Consider the following 17221-nt stretch of genomic DNA (forward strand, 5'->3'; position numbering starts at 1 on the left):
TAGTTTGCTAAGTATAATTTGATGTATGCATTGATCAATTCAATTTAATTCAATGAAGTAATGTCTTGTCATTGCTTTCTAGATCAACCTTGAATTTGACCATCTCTTCCCTACTGGGAGTGAATTTAGAAACAAATGGCATCCACAATTCACTCAAAAAGTCATCAAAGTGGCTCAGGGCGAAAAGAAGAATTTTTGGATGCCATTTTTTTGAAATATAAAGATGGAGATGGTAAGTGCAGTAGTTCATCTGCAACTTGATCTTGATCTTAATTATCATCATGATGATCATGATCAAGAGCAAGATCATCATCATGATCATCATGGTCATTGTTACATTGGGGCGGGCCACTGAAATATTACCATAGAGAAGCTGGAGAAGACTGGAGAAGAGAGAACAAGAAAATCTTGCTGTAACAGTGCATTATGACAATTTTGCAACAATTGATATCAACATGTCAGTTCAATAACAGGAACATATGAAAATATTAACTCGCCCTTTTTTGATATCTTTGTTCTTTGGCATCTGACTTACTCAAGATCTAACTCCAGGACTTTAAGGTGATTTCACCTAGTTTTACAGTTCATCAGAACTAATTATTACATATATACTTTTCCCTATTATCAAGGAAATATGCATTACCTCACCGAGGTCTTAACACACACTCAGAATAATTCAATTGAACTATATGCACTATTGATACCATCGTAGCAGACGACGCAATCAGGGGATTTCCCTAATGACGACATCAATCATGACGTCACTTCACAGTGACCATGCGGTTATGGCCGCCATGATCATAAAGCTATATATTCTTATCACGTACGAACAAATGCTGCACACAAACACCTTCAAAGTGGTCACTCCTGCGTCACACCAAAACTCTAAAATAATATAATGTTTGTAATTAATAATAACAACTGTAATCCTTCGTCCTATATCCGTTTTCCCAGTAAAATAGCTTACAATTCCTGACGGAAAATAACCCGTAAGCTTTGTGAACAATGCGAATCCCATGTATTCTACGGTAGTTATCACACTACGTTAGCATGTACACACATTATAATAACCTAACGGGCATGAACTTACGCATGCCCTACGATACATAATTATAACTTTCACAATAAAACAGTTTATTCCTTACTAATTTGCTACTTAACAACAGGTCATCCACACATAGAACTAATATATTTAAGACCTCTAAACATTTATGATGGGCTTAGCAGTGCTTGAGTTAGCCAAAAGGTAGGATTTAAAGACGATCTCACCTGGAGAAGAGAGAACAAGGAAAACTTTGTGTAACAGTGCATAATGGCAATTTTGCAACTGTCTCTGCATGGGTGTTCCATGCTATAGACCGCCAAATGCGCATTAAATATGAAATTTTGGTTGGATCCCAAAGTTCAACCAGTTACATCATGAACATGATCATCATCATGATCATCATCATGATCATGATCATCACCATCATCGCCATCGTCATCGTCACCGCCACCGCCATCACCATCATCATCACCGGCAGCAGCAGGAACCATCACCACCACCACCATTATCTTTATCATTATCATCATCATTATTATCATCATCACCACCCCATCACCACCACCATCGTCATTAACACCATCACCACCGCCATCATCATTATTAAACCGACAGCAAAGGGTACATTGGACCAGACAGTTTATCATAGTTGCTTTATTCTCAACATAATTGCATGAGGTCAAGAAGACTATAGAAGGCTATAGTTCCCACATGTTAAAGGCATTGAAGACTCGCCCCAAACCGCGTGAGGCCATCTGAAAAGAAAGTTAACTTTCTGTTGCTTGCAAGTGACGTTTTGTTCGTGTCGCTACAAAATGCAGACAGTAATGAAACGTGATACCTTAATTGCTATCTCTAGCTGGACACGAGATGTCCATCGCTGTATCGTTTGTAGCTGTGCTGTGGGTATTGAACGGGTATGTACTGACTGTAGTAGTGTCTAATTACCGACGGTAGCAAGCTGTGTGTGTATCTTCTGTTCTGGGATCGATGGTGGTGTTTAACACTTCTGTTACACCTCATTCGAAACTAGGTCAAATTACCGGCATTAGACGTTTCTTTTTGCGCGAGTCTTCACACCCTTTAAGTCAACATTGCATAGTTCTCCTTGTGCGGGTATGAGCAATTGAGGCATAAGCTATGGATACCAATGGCCATCTGCAACAATGTTTCAACACAACGTAATTGCAAATAAACCGAATAATTTTCTATGCTTTTCACGCGAACATGCTTCTCTCATCTCTTTTGCTATTTTCCAAGGCTAGGCTAATGAGTGTCCACCGCATGTAGCCCCATGTAAGAGGACATCCAATATTTCCATGAATTTAAGGTCATGTCGTTAGCCATTATGAGTCATCCCAGCTACTATAGTCATTGATCCTTAGACTGCATGCTGGTACATAGGTCTACATATTCTTCATATTTCTGGTGTCATATTAAGTTATATGAGTAATTGGTCATTTCTTATCATATAAAAGAGCAGCAATCAAATAAAAATGTGTCACCATTAACATTTGTTGTATTTTATGCAGATGACCTATGTGCCGTGAACTACTGGTCACGATGCCGAGGACCACAAATTACAGAAATGAAATTGGTCATCTACTCCATCAGCCAGTACAGTGCATTCCATATGATACAGAATAGAGTGGTAAATATATACTATTTAAAGGAAGCCAGTTTGTTTAAACAACTGTTCAGCTTTATCAAAATAGCGAATCAATGACGATATACTTGCGATTTGTATGTATCATGTGTCCATAATAATTGTTTAAAGTTGTATTGTGATGCAAATGTGATTACAACTTAAATGTGTTGTGTGTGTCTATGTGCGGGCGAAGGAGGTGTGGCAGATATGATGTATAGGCTGATGCCTGGTGTTAATGAAATGCTGTTTATTGCCAAGGCCTGAGCCTTTGGAGATTAATTCAAAATCAACAGTATGGCAAATTTCAAGTTATTTGAGCGTTTAATATCTTCACAGCTATATACCCTACGTACCAATTTCACATTTGGTGCCTACTAATCTGAACAAACTTTTGTCTGTCAAAGGAGAAACACACCCAACAGATAATAGAATATGGTATAGAGAACAGTGGCGTAGGAAGGTACTTTTGAGTGGGGGGGCTGAAGACTGATGGCCGGCCTGGGGGAGGGGTCTAAGGGGAGGGGGTGTCCCCCCTGGAATTTTTTTGCATTTCCAGGTGGCCTCAGATGCAATTTGGTGCAATATAGCACACTTCAACACCCACTCCATTTTGTAAAGAATTTTGCATTTTCACCTGGCCTTAGATGCAATTTGTTGCTTCAAATGAGATTTTTTTTCTCATTTGGAAATGAAAAAGGGGTTTTCTGACTTGCGGAGCGGGGGGGGGGGGCGGAACGATACTTCCGCCCCCCCCCCCATATTTTTCACTGGGGGGGCTGGCCCCCCGGTTCCTACGCCCTTGCAGCAAGCAAAATTGAATCAGCTTTACTAAACAAAATAAGTTCAAACTGATGTTCTAGGGTCGTAAGCTGATAGAAAGATGTTGTTTGTGTTATACACATAATACCTCTACCAGCAAGTGTTTAGAAGCGGATGTAGTAAACTACTTAACGAAGTACTTTAGGAAGGGATTTATACTTCTATTTGATCTGTATATTCCAAAAGAACCAGCCTGATTGTACTTGAAATGTTAAATGCATACTTAAAAAAAATCATACTTTCGTCAAGTAGGCCTACTGCAATTTTATTTCTATTCATGTCGCTGTTTATGGTATACTTGTTATTTCCACATCAATTCAAAGAAGCAGCTAACTTATAACTGTATACGAATACAAATTCATCTCAAAGTCATTGAGAAAATGGTTCATTGAATTTGTATTTATCTCAAAGAATTCAGTTCAAGGTTACATGTGAAAATAAGTGTAAATCAAAAATTGGCATGGGTAAAATGTCTCACCTCATGGGTTAAGTATTGTACACCATCAAAATAACTATTCACTTACATAAGGATGGATGTAAAAATATCATGGTATTTGCTTCCTTAACATGTTTCCTATCAGAAAATATATAATGTGACATTGCACAAAAAATTTTCACTTGTTGACTGCATATAAACAACATTTAATCTCCCCAGATATAAGCAGGTGAAATCTAAAAACTTGACTATGAAGTCTTTACTATTAGAAGTAGCATGTGTTGTGTTTACAAGGTTAGCAGAGTTTGACCTTTGTTGACCTCTAATGACGTTAATTACCCTTTGCCCCCAAATAGGGTTCCTGTTCTCACAAATTTGAATTCACATATAGGCCTATCATGTATATAAGGAGTTCACCCAATATTTGCTTTGCAGCTATCGAGCTTACAATACTTCCAGTAACTTATACCGAATTGTGGTGAATCATATCGTCTGTCGCGTAGTTGTGGCAATTGCGTGAATGGCCAAGTCGGCGCGGTTACGTGTATGGTAGGCCATACGGGAAATAATTGCTGATTTAATGTCCGTACGAATTAAAATTATTACCGGTAGTAATTCTATTTAATACCGGCATTAATTCTCAGCCAATCACCATGCAGCTTCATATGCCGGTATTAAATATAATTAATACGGGTATTAAATATAATTAATACGGGTATTAAATAGAATTAATACGGGCATTAAATAGAATTTATACGGGCATTAAATAGAATTAATACGGGTATTAAATAGACCAATCACATCAGCGAATTTTGTTACCATGCTCAGTCTGAGCTAGTGTTAATCCCCCAGCGTGAGAGCAGTGTAGTTGTAGCTAGCAATCAAGGTACAACATACAACGCATGGCACGCATGACAGACAAAGAACAATTTTTGCATGATTTTCGTCGAGAAGCGAACGATACTTGTAGGTTATTGACAAATGTTGACCCTCAATCCCAGTCCGATGTTTTATCAGTTCGCAATGCTTTGAACCGTCTTGTTATTCTTCGAAGAATGTAAGTTGTAGGTTGGCGCGGCGATCAGATCAGATGACCAAGTGAGAATCCTGCTGATGTGATTGGTCTATTTAATGCCCGTATTAATTCTATTTAATGCGCGTATTAATTCTATTTAATACCCGTATTAATTCTATTTAATACCCGTATTAATTCTATTTAATGCGCGTATTAATTTTATTAATGCCCGTATTAATTATATTTAATGCCCGTATTAATTATATTTAATGCCCGTATTAATTATATTTAATACCCGTATTAATTCTATTTAATGCCCGTATTAATTCTATTTAATGTCCGTATTAATTATATTTAATGCCCGTATTAATTATATTTAATACCGGCATATGAAGCTGCATGGTGATTGGCTGAGAATTAATGCCGGTATTAAATAGAATTAATACCGGTAATAATTTTATTTCGTACGGACATTAAATCAGCAATTATTTCCCGTATGGCCTACCATATACGTGAATTGTTTACTGTAACATTACCCTGCATGGTAGCCCCCGGAACATAGAAACTCACGATTAAAGGAAATAATAGATTATAATCCGTTGTTATAATACTCAGGCTTTATTTAGATATATAGTTCAGCTATAATCGTGATGTTCTCGAGTTTCTGGCTAGATGACGAGATGAATGATTAAGATTCAGGATGTATATTAACTTTACCAATTGATCCATTAGCAATATAGGTGATATTCATACGCAAGTAATATAACATGGGAATTGGATTGTAAGGGTTAATTATGAACTTAATTGAGGTATTGATCATATTTACATACACAGTCTTTATTCTGTTTCCTTAATGTTAATTAGAGGGAGTAAATCATTCTTCATCTCTTGTATTGATGTGCTGGTGTCAGTTGATAGCCCGAGCCTCCATTCATTCCTTGTAACATGGTAAATATTATATTACGAACGCCGGTTGTGCACTAAGAAACAGCCAATACATTAGCCTACCTTCCTGTTGATTAGTTCGGCACACGATGCGTGTGAGAATTGTAAGCTAGGCTTAGCAAATCTACAGCATATATATATCTGTAAAAGAGACCGTTGCCAGTTATATTAGCTACAATTCGTCCCCGGACCCATACAGAGGCTTCACACCTGGACCGGCCCCACGCTGCCCGTGCCAAGTGCAGCCAGAGGCAGTACATAACGGGCTACACATGATTCTGCCGACCAAACATATTTCGGCCCCTTCGCAAAAAGGTTTTCATGTGCAGGCGTCCTGGCAAAATATGGCGCACTATAAATGTCCTAACAGAGGTAGGTGGGAGCGGGGGAGGGGTGGGGGGGGGGGGTAGAGCATATATGGTGCCATGAAAATCCACATCAATACATAGCATGAGCATTACTTATATTTCCTAACTGCGGATAAAGCACAATTTTGCATCTACGCTCCCTTCCCGAAAAACAAAACATGTCTGTTGTTTTCCTATTGTATTGTAATTGTTAAGATATTTATTCATAAACATACAAGGACTGCTTTGCATGATCACAATAATCACAGTTTGCAAAGAAGTGCAATGACTGAATATTTCTAACGTTAAGACCGATAATCCCCCCCCCCCCCGCGCATTCCCATGGATGTCATTAAGAAACGATTCATCTCTTAGTTCTGTTCCTCGCTTCCGTATATCATTGGTGTATCTTCTTCCATGTGTACAAAGTAACTGTCTGTTTTTTTTTTGTCCTACATAATTTTCATATTTGATATATCTAGTACATAATCTTATCGTTTTCTCGCAAAAAGTCCATAACTTAAGGGCGTAATTCACGTTCAGCCATGAACAGGATCACACACCCCCAGTCCACTTACATCGAGACTGGAACCGTATCTATTTAAAAAAAAAGTCGCCCAGGAAAGAACCTGGGCACGAAAACCAAACTACCGAACGACAGATCCGCTCTCAACCCCAGTCCCCTTGCATCGGGATCATCGTCAGCTAGGTGTGCATCACCGTTCCCCTCGAAAGGGAACAGATACTACACATGGAACCGTATCTGATCGATCGATGTTAGGTAAACACTGGAGTCGAAATTCGGAATGTCGATCGTGGGTTTAGAAATGTTAAATACATTGAGCTCTACAATATGATGCTGTTAGTTGTTGTATATTATTCCCTTTTCATAGGTCTTGAAGATTGAGTCTTTTAACTCTTGGTAATTGCTACTTTTCGGCTGAAGTATGTGCAATACCAATCGAGACAGACTGCTAGCACGACAGGAGAAGTACCATCATAGAAACCTACTTCAATTTCTGTGTATACCATGAAAGTTACTTTCACGTCTCTTAGTAACCAAACAAGTCACATGCTACCCCTTCACGCTAGGCGTAAACCTTAAGTGTTTCGTTACTGAAAGACACTTCAAGTTTGCATGCATATGATCTGTGAACGCGGTGGGCTACGATTAACGAAAGATACGCGATAACTTAATATGTGAAACACTTAGAAAATAGCGTGCATGTGTTCGACAACGCTCATTTTCATTCTTGTCTATCACCATGGCGGACGAATCGTTGCTCTTTGGGCGATTTAACAGCGCCCTTGCCTCCATTGGGGCTTCGTTCACCATATATTATGCTGTTCGCGTTCTCCTGTTTTTGGTTAAATCCTTCAAGATGTTTGGACTTCGCTTAGGTGCAAATCCAAAGAAGTATGGGTCGTGGTCAGGTAAACTTCCCAGGGGCGCTTAAAGTTAACGATAACGTTCCAGTATTAGCCTATCTTCTCTTATTGGTAGTTCATGCACAACCTAGTACTACTAGCCTAGGTATAGGCTATGCCTTCAGTGTACAGATAGCTTACCTTGATTTAGCGAAACGGGAGAAGATATAACCACAAAATGCTGAGAATCCTATCAGTCGAAAATATTTTATGTTGCCGTTAGGTTTCGTGAAAGACTGATCAGCGAAGAAACCGAACTCGTGACAGTAAATTACTAGACACTAAGTTAGTAAGGCCTAGGCCTATCTGTACATTAGCCTAAACTAGTAAAAGCCCTAGCTAGGCCTAGCCAAACGTTAATAACGAGCCAGCATGGTACTAAATTACATTTTACTTCTTACACGAAGAATTTAATAGTGATTTGCTTGTAGCATATACGCTTTTCATCCATGTGAAGTACTATTGAATCAGTTTGCTTAACTAGTGCTCATTGGCTACGGTAGGTTAAGTTCCCTGCTGGTGATTGCTATAGTAGCCTAATCAATACTTAGTGTGCTGTAGGCCTAGTGTAAACTGTCATCAAGTTGCCACTTTGAGATGTTCATATCCTTTTAAAACTAACTTCTGTCACTAGTCACACAGAAATACATAGACATATCTGGGAAAAGTTACTTACAAAAATTCATCAAAGGTTAGACAGTTAGTTAGACAGCCTTGAATAGAGTCACCACTGCACACTCTTGCTACACTTAGGTTACAGCCTAGGCCAATACAACATGTACCAAGAACATTTGATCTTAGCTACAGTCATAAAGTCTCCACCCTATCTTAAAAAAGTGATTACAGTGTTCTTGGACATTTATGGTCGTTTTGGGATAAATTGTAAAATTAATATAAGAAACTTACCTGTTTTTAATAGCTTTTAAAAGGAAAATCCCAAGTAATTTCCAACTAATGACACGGTCAGAAAAAATGTTTTTTTCCCGGGAACATAAATCCGACGAAGTCGGATTTCCCGCCGCGGAACGCAGTGTAGGGGGTGTCTGAAGCTTTTGAAAATTTAAGACCCAATTGACGCGATTTGGTGGACCATTTTTACAGTGATTGCCAGTGTACTACAAATGTGTTAAACCATGTTACGGTAGCACATGAGTCGTTTTGTTGCAACATGAAATCCCGGTATCGTAACTACAACCGGTATTTTCCTCAACTTTCATCTATGGTTCAAAGCACTTAGTTCCGAGACTGTCAATGCCATACATTCAATATGCATAGCCTAGGCTACAGTATGTACATACTCTTACACGCACGGTTATTAAAAAAAATATAAAAAATAACACGCTATATTAGGGCCTTTGTTTTTTATCATACACTTCCAAAAGAAAAGCACAAACCTTGGAAAAAAGCAACCGACACCATCCTTCATTCATACTCGACGTACGATATTAGATTATCACGTTCGCACATGGATTAAACTAGTAATCTGTTCTAGGGATCAAACGATTATGCATAACAGAAAATATCGATTATTTTTTCATAATCGTACCGATTCCGATTATTTCAAAAAGAGAAAATATCCCGTTTATACGAAATCAGCAATAAAATATGTGATCGAAAAAATTATTGTTGTGATTTTCCTGTTTCCTTTTGCTTTCGTTGTAATACAAAGGCTCTTAGTAATCCTTTTGTTTGTATCAAACAACCTCTGGAGTTTCTCGGGATTTTTTTTTTTTTTTACAAATTTCCAAAATACGAAAATATGACATCCTACCTAGTCAGCACTGTGCTCAGCGAATGGCCTAACTACCTCGACGTGTATGTCACCTATTAATGGCTTGAAATGGGCTAAGAATAGTTACTCAAAATATCCATCTCAAAAAGCACCTCAGACAAACCATCCATCTTCAGTCTTTACCAAAGTGTAAATTTTATTTACATATTGGCTACATTCCGACTTTATTTTGTACTTATTTTCAGTGTTATACCGTTTATGAACAAATAGAAATGTTACAAACTTGAAGTTAAACATACCTATTCGTTACCTATTTAACTCCGTTCGAGTTCGATTAGAAAATGTATGCTCAGGCCAATCAACTGAAAAGCAAATTGTACCATCGTAACTTGTTTAAAATTACTCTAGAATGTTACCAGATTGATGTAAAGAAATAATAACAACTAGAAACTACTCCAATATAAAATACAATTTTCCCTATTTAAGACATAGCACATACCTTCCAAACAAATGCCGATTTCCAGCAAATTGAAAGTTGTAAACTAAGCTACGCATTTTTTTTTTTTGCAAACCAATGGTTAGGCTACATTTCCCATTGACTTAGTGTGGTTGTTAGGCTAACATGCTTGTTGCAGTATTTCATGGATATTTTAGTTTTAGCTAACTGCGTCACAATTTCAGCGAATAAAGAGATGCTAAGGCTAGATTTTCCCGTTGACTACGTGTGGTGTTCGGGTACCATGCGCGACGATAGCAGCCTGGAAAGTATGTAAAAAAGCTACGCAAAGTATTGTTTTTTTTTTTGGCGAAACGATCGTTGGGCTACATTTCCCATTGACTTAGTGTGGTTGTTAGGCTAACATGTGGTCGAAGATTGCAGTTTCCATGTATATTATTATATATTAAAATATTTTTTATTTACGACACAACTAGAGCGAATAAACAGATCGCTAGGTTAGATTTCCACGTTGACTTAGTGTGAAGTACAGGTAAGGCTACCATGTGGTCGGAGATTTGTGTGGATGTTAGGTTATTGTCGCTGGTACTGAAATTGCTTCGTGGAAGCCGTAATTTGCCAGTGACTTTGCGGGAAGTTCCCGGTAATTGTGCTCGACCCTCCCGAACTGCTTCAAATTTGATGCGAGATTGTGAGAACTTATCGCGCTGCTAAAGCAAACGCATGTCACTATTAATTTTACACAGACACCTGATATAACGAGGGCGATTTTTTTTTTTTTTTTTATAGTTCTCTGTTTTCGCTGTCTTGTTTTTTTTCATTTTTTTTTTATCTCTGCTCCAAAATTTCCTGCGAGTGACTAAAATTTCCCGGGAACCAGGTTCCCGTGTGACCTCTTTTTTCCTGGCCTGACTAATGATTTCATATTTGAAAAAGTCTGGAAAAGTTTGCTTAAAAGACTTTTCCCACATTTTTTAGTGCAATTAAGTAACTGGAAACCACTTAATTATGAACAGTTTACAGACCGTTTGCTGAATGAGTTCTTGCACAGTTGACAAAACTCCCTCGTCAAATATATACCTTGGGAGTATATAGCATACATATTCCCGTATTAAATGTTAAGGATCAAAAGTTATTTGGTGAACTTACGACGGTTGTGACTTTACAAAGGCTTAAGTTCGACTACGTGCAGTAGGCATGGCCTAGGTGGGTTCCACCAAGGAGTAGTTATAAATTATACTAAATGTCAGTTTTCACAGACATGAAATACAGAACTTTAATTCAATATAAGGGGAAGGGTTTTCCTCTCTAACTGTTCCAGTCTTTGTTGGGATACAAAATTAAAACCATCTTTTTTTTCCCTGATTGATAAGGTTATGATTCCTCAAACTTTGTACAGTAACAATGTTACAAGAAACAGGAACCTCTTTGCTAAACTCATTCGGTTTAAACACCAGACGAGAACGGCTATTAATAAGAATGCCAGAAATGTTAATTTTATCTCAGAAATTGTTGATGTGCCATTCCCTTGCCAGCTGTGAATAGTCAGAATTTCCCCTTCCTGAAGAAGCATGCTTACATTGGCTGTACACATAACAATGTAATTCCTCTTATTGGTTGCAATACTTTAGGAAGTGAGTTATGTAGCGGCGAGGCACAAAGAATGTAAGGCTAAAGTGACTTGTGCTTCAAATTTTCAGTTGCACATGTATGGAAAAAAAAAACGTTTTTCTGAATTTCTCTTCTCAACAGTGGTTACAGGAGCTACTGATGGCATTGGGAAGGCCTATGCTGAGCAGGTAAGTGAGATGAAATGTTGTCGAGTTTCGGTCTCTGGTACATATTGTGTTGTAAATTACCGGACTTATCTTTTATAGACCTGTCTCAAATGTTCTATTCACTGAAGGCTACCCTGGATGTAACCAGACCATCATTATTGGTGACTACATGTAATTGAACCCAAAGAACATTTTGATACAGGATTAAATGATTCCCTGATTGTAGTGTTCAAACTGTACCAAAGAGTGTACAAGTACCAAAGTGCATCAAAGTATCAAATCAACACCGATTGCCTGCTTTAAAGATAACCCATCTATTGTATAAATGTAATCTACTGTACTATACTGTATTGTATTGTACTGTACTTTACTGTGTACTGGAATGTACTGAGTACAGGAATGTACTGTTTACTGTATTGTTCTGTACTGTGATGTGCTGTACTGTACTCTTACTGTATGTACTGTACTGCACTGTACTGTACTAGACTGTACTGTTTACTGTATTGTTCTGTACTGTGGTGTGCTGTACTGTACTCTAATGTACTGTACTACACTGTGCTGTACTGGAATGTACTGTTTACTTTATTGTTCTGTTCTGTACTGTGGTGTGCTGTACTGTACTCTAATGTACTGTACTACACTGTGCTGTACTGGAATGTACTGTTTACTTTATTGTTCTGTACTGTGGTGTGCTATACTGTCCTCTAATGTACCATGCTGTACTGTGCTGTACTGTACTGTGTACTGGACTGTACTGTGTTCTGTACTGTGATGTGCTATACTGTCCTCTAATGTACCGTGCTGTACTGTGCTGTACTGTACTGTTCTGTGTACTGGACTGTACTGTGTTCTGTACTGTGATGTGCTATACTGTCCTCTAATGTACCGTGCTGTACTGTGCTGTACTGTACTGTTCTGTGTACTGGACTGTACTGTGTTCTGTACTGTGATGTGCTATACTGTCCTCTAATGTACCGTGCTGTACTGTGCTGTACTGTACTGTTCTGTGTACTGGACTGTACTGTGTTCTGTACTGTGATGTGCTATACTGTCCTCTAATGTACCGTGCTGTACTGTACTGTACTGATCTGTGTACTGGACTGTACTGTGTTCTGTACTGTGATGTGCTATACTGTCCTCTAATGTACCGTGCTGTACTGACTGTGTACTTCACTGTACATTCCTGTAATGGTCTGCAGTGTACTGTATGCCATCTCAGGGAATAATTGATCCAATATCGTATAGAAAAATGCTATGCAAAACTAGTCAAGTTGTCATACAAGTGCAATGATGTATAGCTGTGTTTGTACATATAAACCATTGTATTTAATAAGAAGCAAAGTACAGCATCTTCAAAACTGCTACACAAAATGATTCCCTGCACCTGCTGTATTTTTTGTCTCTCATTCTGCTTTCAGTTAGCTGCCAAGGGTCTTAATGTGGTTCTCATGAGCAGAACAGAATCAAAACTGGATGCGGTGGCTTCTGAAATTGGTAAGTTATGGGGTCATTCCATGTCAAATCACACATGGCTGTTGCGTGACCCTCTCCCCCTTATATTAATAAATACATAAGAAATATCAATTCTAAACTAGTATCATACACCTAAACTTTCTTACTTTTTAATCGGTAGATGGGTACATAATGTACTGTGCATATGATTTATGTTAAAATAATACAAAAGTAGTGAGTACACAGAAGTACTGTATAGATGAACACAATATTTAGTAAAACCAGCTTGTAGAAACAACTTCTCCTCACAAGTTTGAATCAATGTACTACTTGGTAGATAGATGTTCAATGATTGTAATTTGGTAGAAATCTTAAAAGGTCAACAGGTGTCAAAGTCTGAACCCCTTTTAAACATAATAACTCCAAAATTAAAGCTAAATAAATCCGTCAATTCTCCAATGCTATGATTTTCTTTTGGTGAAAATAGTTTAGTCAAATTCAGTTCAGATTAAATTTTGTGAAGGGGCTCTATAAGTCTTTTAACATAATATACAGTATTGGCTGAAGGGGTTCAAAAGGATTATCTTAATTGGTCTCAGACTGGCAATTTGTGTCGTGATTTATACCAGATAACTTGAAGCTTGGCAAAATATTTCAGATCTCTTTTGTAGAGCTCACAGCCTATTAACAAATCTTAAAGGGACGTGCATTAGGAATTGGAACATAAATTCTATTCTGTAAAATCCTTTCCATGAAATCAAATGGTTGATGCTTTGTCAATATGATAACTGATTACTAATACCTTTCTTTATATATGTTGCAGCATTAGTCAATACATCATCTTCATTTTGGTGTGCACAAGTTCATGTATATTAACACACATGGCTTTACCACACTATGAATATAATTAGACATCGTAACCACTAAACGTTTTCGTTTTCTGGTTGTTTCAGAATTCCCAGTTCTGTTAAGTTTCTGATTTTGCATTATTTCTTACCAGCCTCTAAGTACAATGTACAGACCAAGGTCATTGCCGTTGACTTCACGTCTGGAAGTGAAATCTATGAAAATATCGGCAAACAGCTGGACGGCTTGGAGATTGGTGTCTTAGTTAACAACGTTGGCATGTCTTATCCATATCCGCTGTACTTTCATGAGTTAGAAGACCCAGAGAAGGTATGTTGTAAAATTCATCGCTATATCTTGTCCTGCATCTCAATTCTTGTATGTTTTCATGTGTTACATGATATACAGAAGGTTTGTAGGAGAAACACTGGCATATCTTGTTGAACTGCAACTCAATTCTTGTGTGCTTATGTGTATTATGGATCATACAGAAACTACGTTAGAGAGAATACTTTCAAAGTTCTTTGCCCTGCATTTGATATTTCTTGTTCCTATTGGGTGTTATAAGTCACTTATATCTAATCTTTTAACATTTAGGTAGTATTGTATATATTTAAATGTAATAATCATCTTTTTTCAACTGAAAGTGTACATCTGTAGGAGAGTACAGTTACATATGAAAACTGGAATTGTGTATGTACCTTCACATAGTGCACACATCAGCCGAAAACATTAAATAGTGAACGAAGCAGGAAATTTTATGCGGCATATCAAGATACAAAAATATATAATGTTAATACTGTACATATTTGATGTAATATAAATTTTTTTTCATTTCCAGCTGATTCAGGGAATGATTAATGTTAACTGTTTAGCAGCTACAATGGTAAGTTGTTTTTTGTTTTGTCTTTCGTAATTTAAGATGCAAATACAGGTGGACTGGTCTAACTCAGTACAAGTTTTGACCAAAAATTAAACGTATTGTTAGTAACTTCTGATCTTGTTTAAGAGGCATCATGTTATTACCCTGTCTATCTTAAAATGAATACACAATGTTACTTGTATGTAGCCACTGTCAGGGTTGTCAATGAGTGATGTACATTGCAGGCAACAAGCACGTAACGTACAGGTGTCTTGACATAAATAATAAATATTAAAACCGAAATAACACAAAATGAAATAGTGATAGTGAATTTTTGGAATGTAACTCTATTAAACATTTTTTGATCAAAACTCAGTTGAACAAAAACTTGCCCTGTGTATTCCCCCTCCCACCCCCCTCCCCTCAAAGATGCCCTATTTAGTAATTTAGATGTATATGTTATACGATCCAGTACAGGTAATATTTGGGTGAAACAGGCTTGTTGAATTTTCCTTTCTTCTCTTCAGATGACCTACCTCATTGTACCATCTATGCTTTCCAGGTAAATACAGCCTTTTCTTAAACTTTCATTTGGTTCACCTGTTTCAAGTGGTCATCTAGGGTTTATTCTCTTTGGGCAATTTATTCCACAAACTTTCGATGGATAATTACCAAATTTGCTCACAACTCCTCCGGATGTTTGAGGTCAGCTAGGGGTCAATATTCAACAACATGAGGTTGCTCCAAACATATCATTGAGCATTGCAAAGAGTTAAAGCCTGCTCCTGTATCTTAAATCACTTTTTGACTGCTTTTCTCTTTCTGCAAACAGGAAGAAGGGTCTGATCATTAACATTGCATCAGCTGCTGGGTCTCTGCCAACCCCTCTTCTGACAGTTTACTCCAGTACTAAGGTAAGTCACTCCTACATGGAGGCAACTAGGGCCAGTTCAGCCCCCAGAACACACCACCAAGCAAGAAAAAAGATGAACATTTCTAGTTGAAAGATGCTCAGAATTCAACTTGAACTGTAAAACTAAAACCTAAGTTTTCATCAGTTACAATTTTCTTATCTCGAGTGAGATTGCAAATTACGTAATATTGCATGTAAATGGACCACTCAACGCAATCACCTCCTTCAATGTGGATCTTCTTTTGTCTCCCTCAGTCATACCTAGACTTCTTCTCTCGGGCCCTGAATGTTGAATATTCATCGAAAGGACTCATTGTCCAGGTAAGTGTAGAGCTTGGCTCTAAATAAATATTACATCTTGCAGAGAAATAACTTAAAGAACATTGGAAAGGGTTAAAATTTATTGGCAGAATAGATAACACAGATCCCTAAGTGATTAAGGATAGTGGAGATCTGGGGACTAACAAAGAATCTATGCAAAGCTTGGATTTATTTGTAAATGTATTTGTAATGTCGCCAGTCCTGTTGCGATTTTGGTGCAAAAAGTAATAACTTACGCTTTCATGTACCTGTTTGTTCCTTTACCAGTTAAACATGGTATATGTATTTTGGCAAATACAACACAAATATAATTTTAAATTGATATGGTTTTTCTTGTTTGTCAATTATTTAGGTGTTGTATCCAATCTTGTGTTTTACTGTGATAAATAAATATATATATATATATATATATATCTGTCTGTGATTTCGAGTTGGTTAGCTACATGTTTGATCTCTAGAGTAAGGCAAAATATGTCACCAAAAACGAGCTAGTATTGTTCGATACCTGTAGGTGACAAACGCCTAGGTCTACAGTAGAATTACGACCTTCCTTACCGGTTTCGAACCTCTGGATATACAATCAGCGTTCGAAAGTTGCCAATGCATTTATTGTAACATTAATAATTTATTCTTCACAGTCTGTCATGCCATACTTTGTGGTGTCCAAGCTCAGCAAAATCAGGAGAAGTTCTTTCACCGTTCCAACGGCCACGTCCTACGTCAAGTCGGCTTTGGCAACGGTCGGCAATGAGACCCGAACATTCGGGTGCTTTGTTCATAATCTGCAGGTGCGTATTATGGATTTTGTTACACTGACTAATAAGTTTACTGTAGGTGCCTGTTGATGCATTCACAAAAAAACAGTATCGATCAGCATGAAGCAGCCAGAGACTAAAGAAGTGAGAGAAGAATCAAAATCAGAACAGCTAACAAGATCTGTCAAACGTTTCAAACTTAAGTTTTCAAATTGTTGCTTTTGATATTAATACACAGGAAGTTGGACAAATTACACACACACACACAACATACACTATCCCTCCTCATGGAAACACGTCATTCTCTCGGCTTCAACAGCTTGGTGTTTTTTTTTAATGTATACTCATTGCAAGAGCAAGAATACTGCAGTTCAATTGATGTCAGAATTGTACAAACTGTTGATCTGAATTGCAACTATAAAACT

The 17221-nt window shown here is 37.6% G+C and overlaps 1 protein-coding gene across 5 annotated transcripts in view; it reads left to right on the plus strand.

Annotated features, from left to right (window-relative positions):
• The first annotated feature begins 7435 nt into the window (after nt 1-7435).
• Nucleotides 7436-17221, plus strand: part of LOC139983661 (very-long-chain 3-oxoacyl-CoA reductase-like) — a 262428-nt gene continuing 252642 nt past the window's right edge. For 2 of the 5 annotated variants that reach the window (XM_071997371.1, XM_071997366.1), the window contains exons 1-9: nt 7437-7686; nt 11622-11668; nt 13066-13141; nt 14100-14275; nt 14787-14831; nt 15335-15369; nt 15640-15721; nt 15976-16041; nt 16680-16829. In XM_071997371.1, coding sequence (XP_071853472.1) covers nt 7518-7686; nt 11622-11668; nt 13066-13141; nt 14100-14275; nt 14787-14831; nt 15335-15369; nt 15640-15721; nt 15976-16041; nt 16680-16829 — 846 coding nt within the window. In that variant the 5' untranslated portion in view covers nt 7437-7517. Of the gene's footprint in view, nt 7687-11621; nt 11669-13065; nt 13142-14099; nt 14276-14786; nt 14832-15334; nt 15370-15639; nt 15722-15975; nt 16042-16679; nt 16830-17221 lie in introns of all 5 variants that reach the window. The other 3 variants (XM_071997367.1, XM_071997369.1, XM_071997368.1) reach the window with 3 other exon arrangements.

The sequence above is a fragment of the Apostichopus japonicus genome, chromosome 16 (assembly GCF_037975245.1).
Source record: "Apostichopus japonicus isolate 1M-3 chromosome 16, ASM3797524v1, whole genome shotgun sequence".
NCBI classification, from domain to species: Eukaryota; Metazoa; Echinodermata; class Holothuroidea; order Aspidochirotida; family Stichopodidae; genus Apostichopus; species Apostichopus japonicus.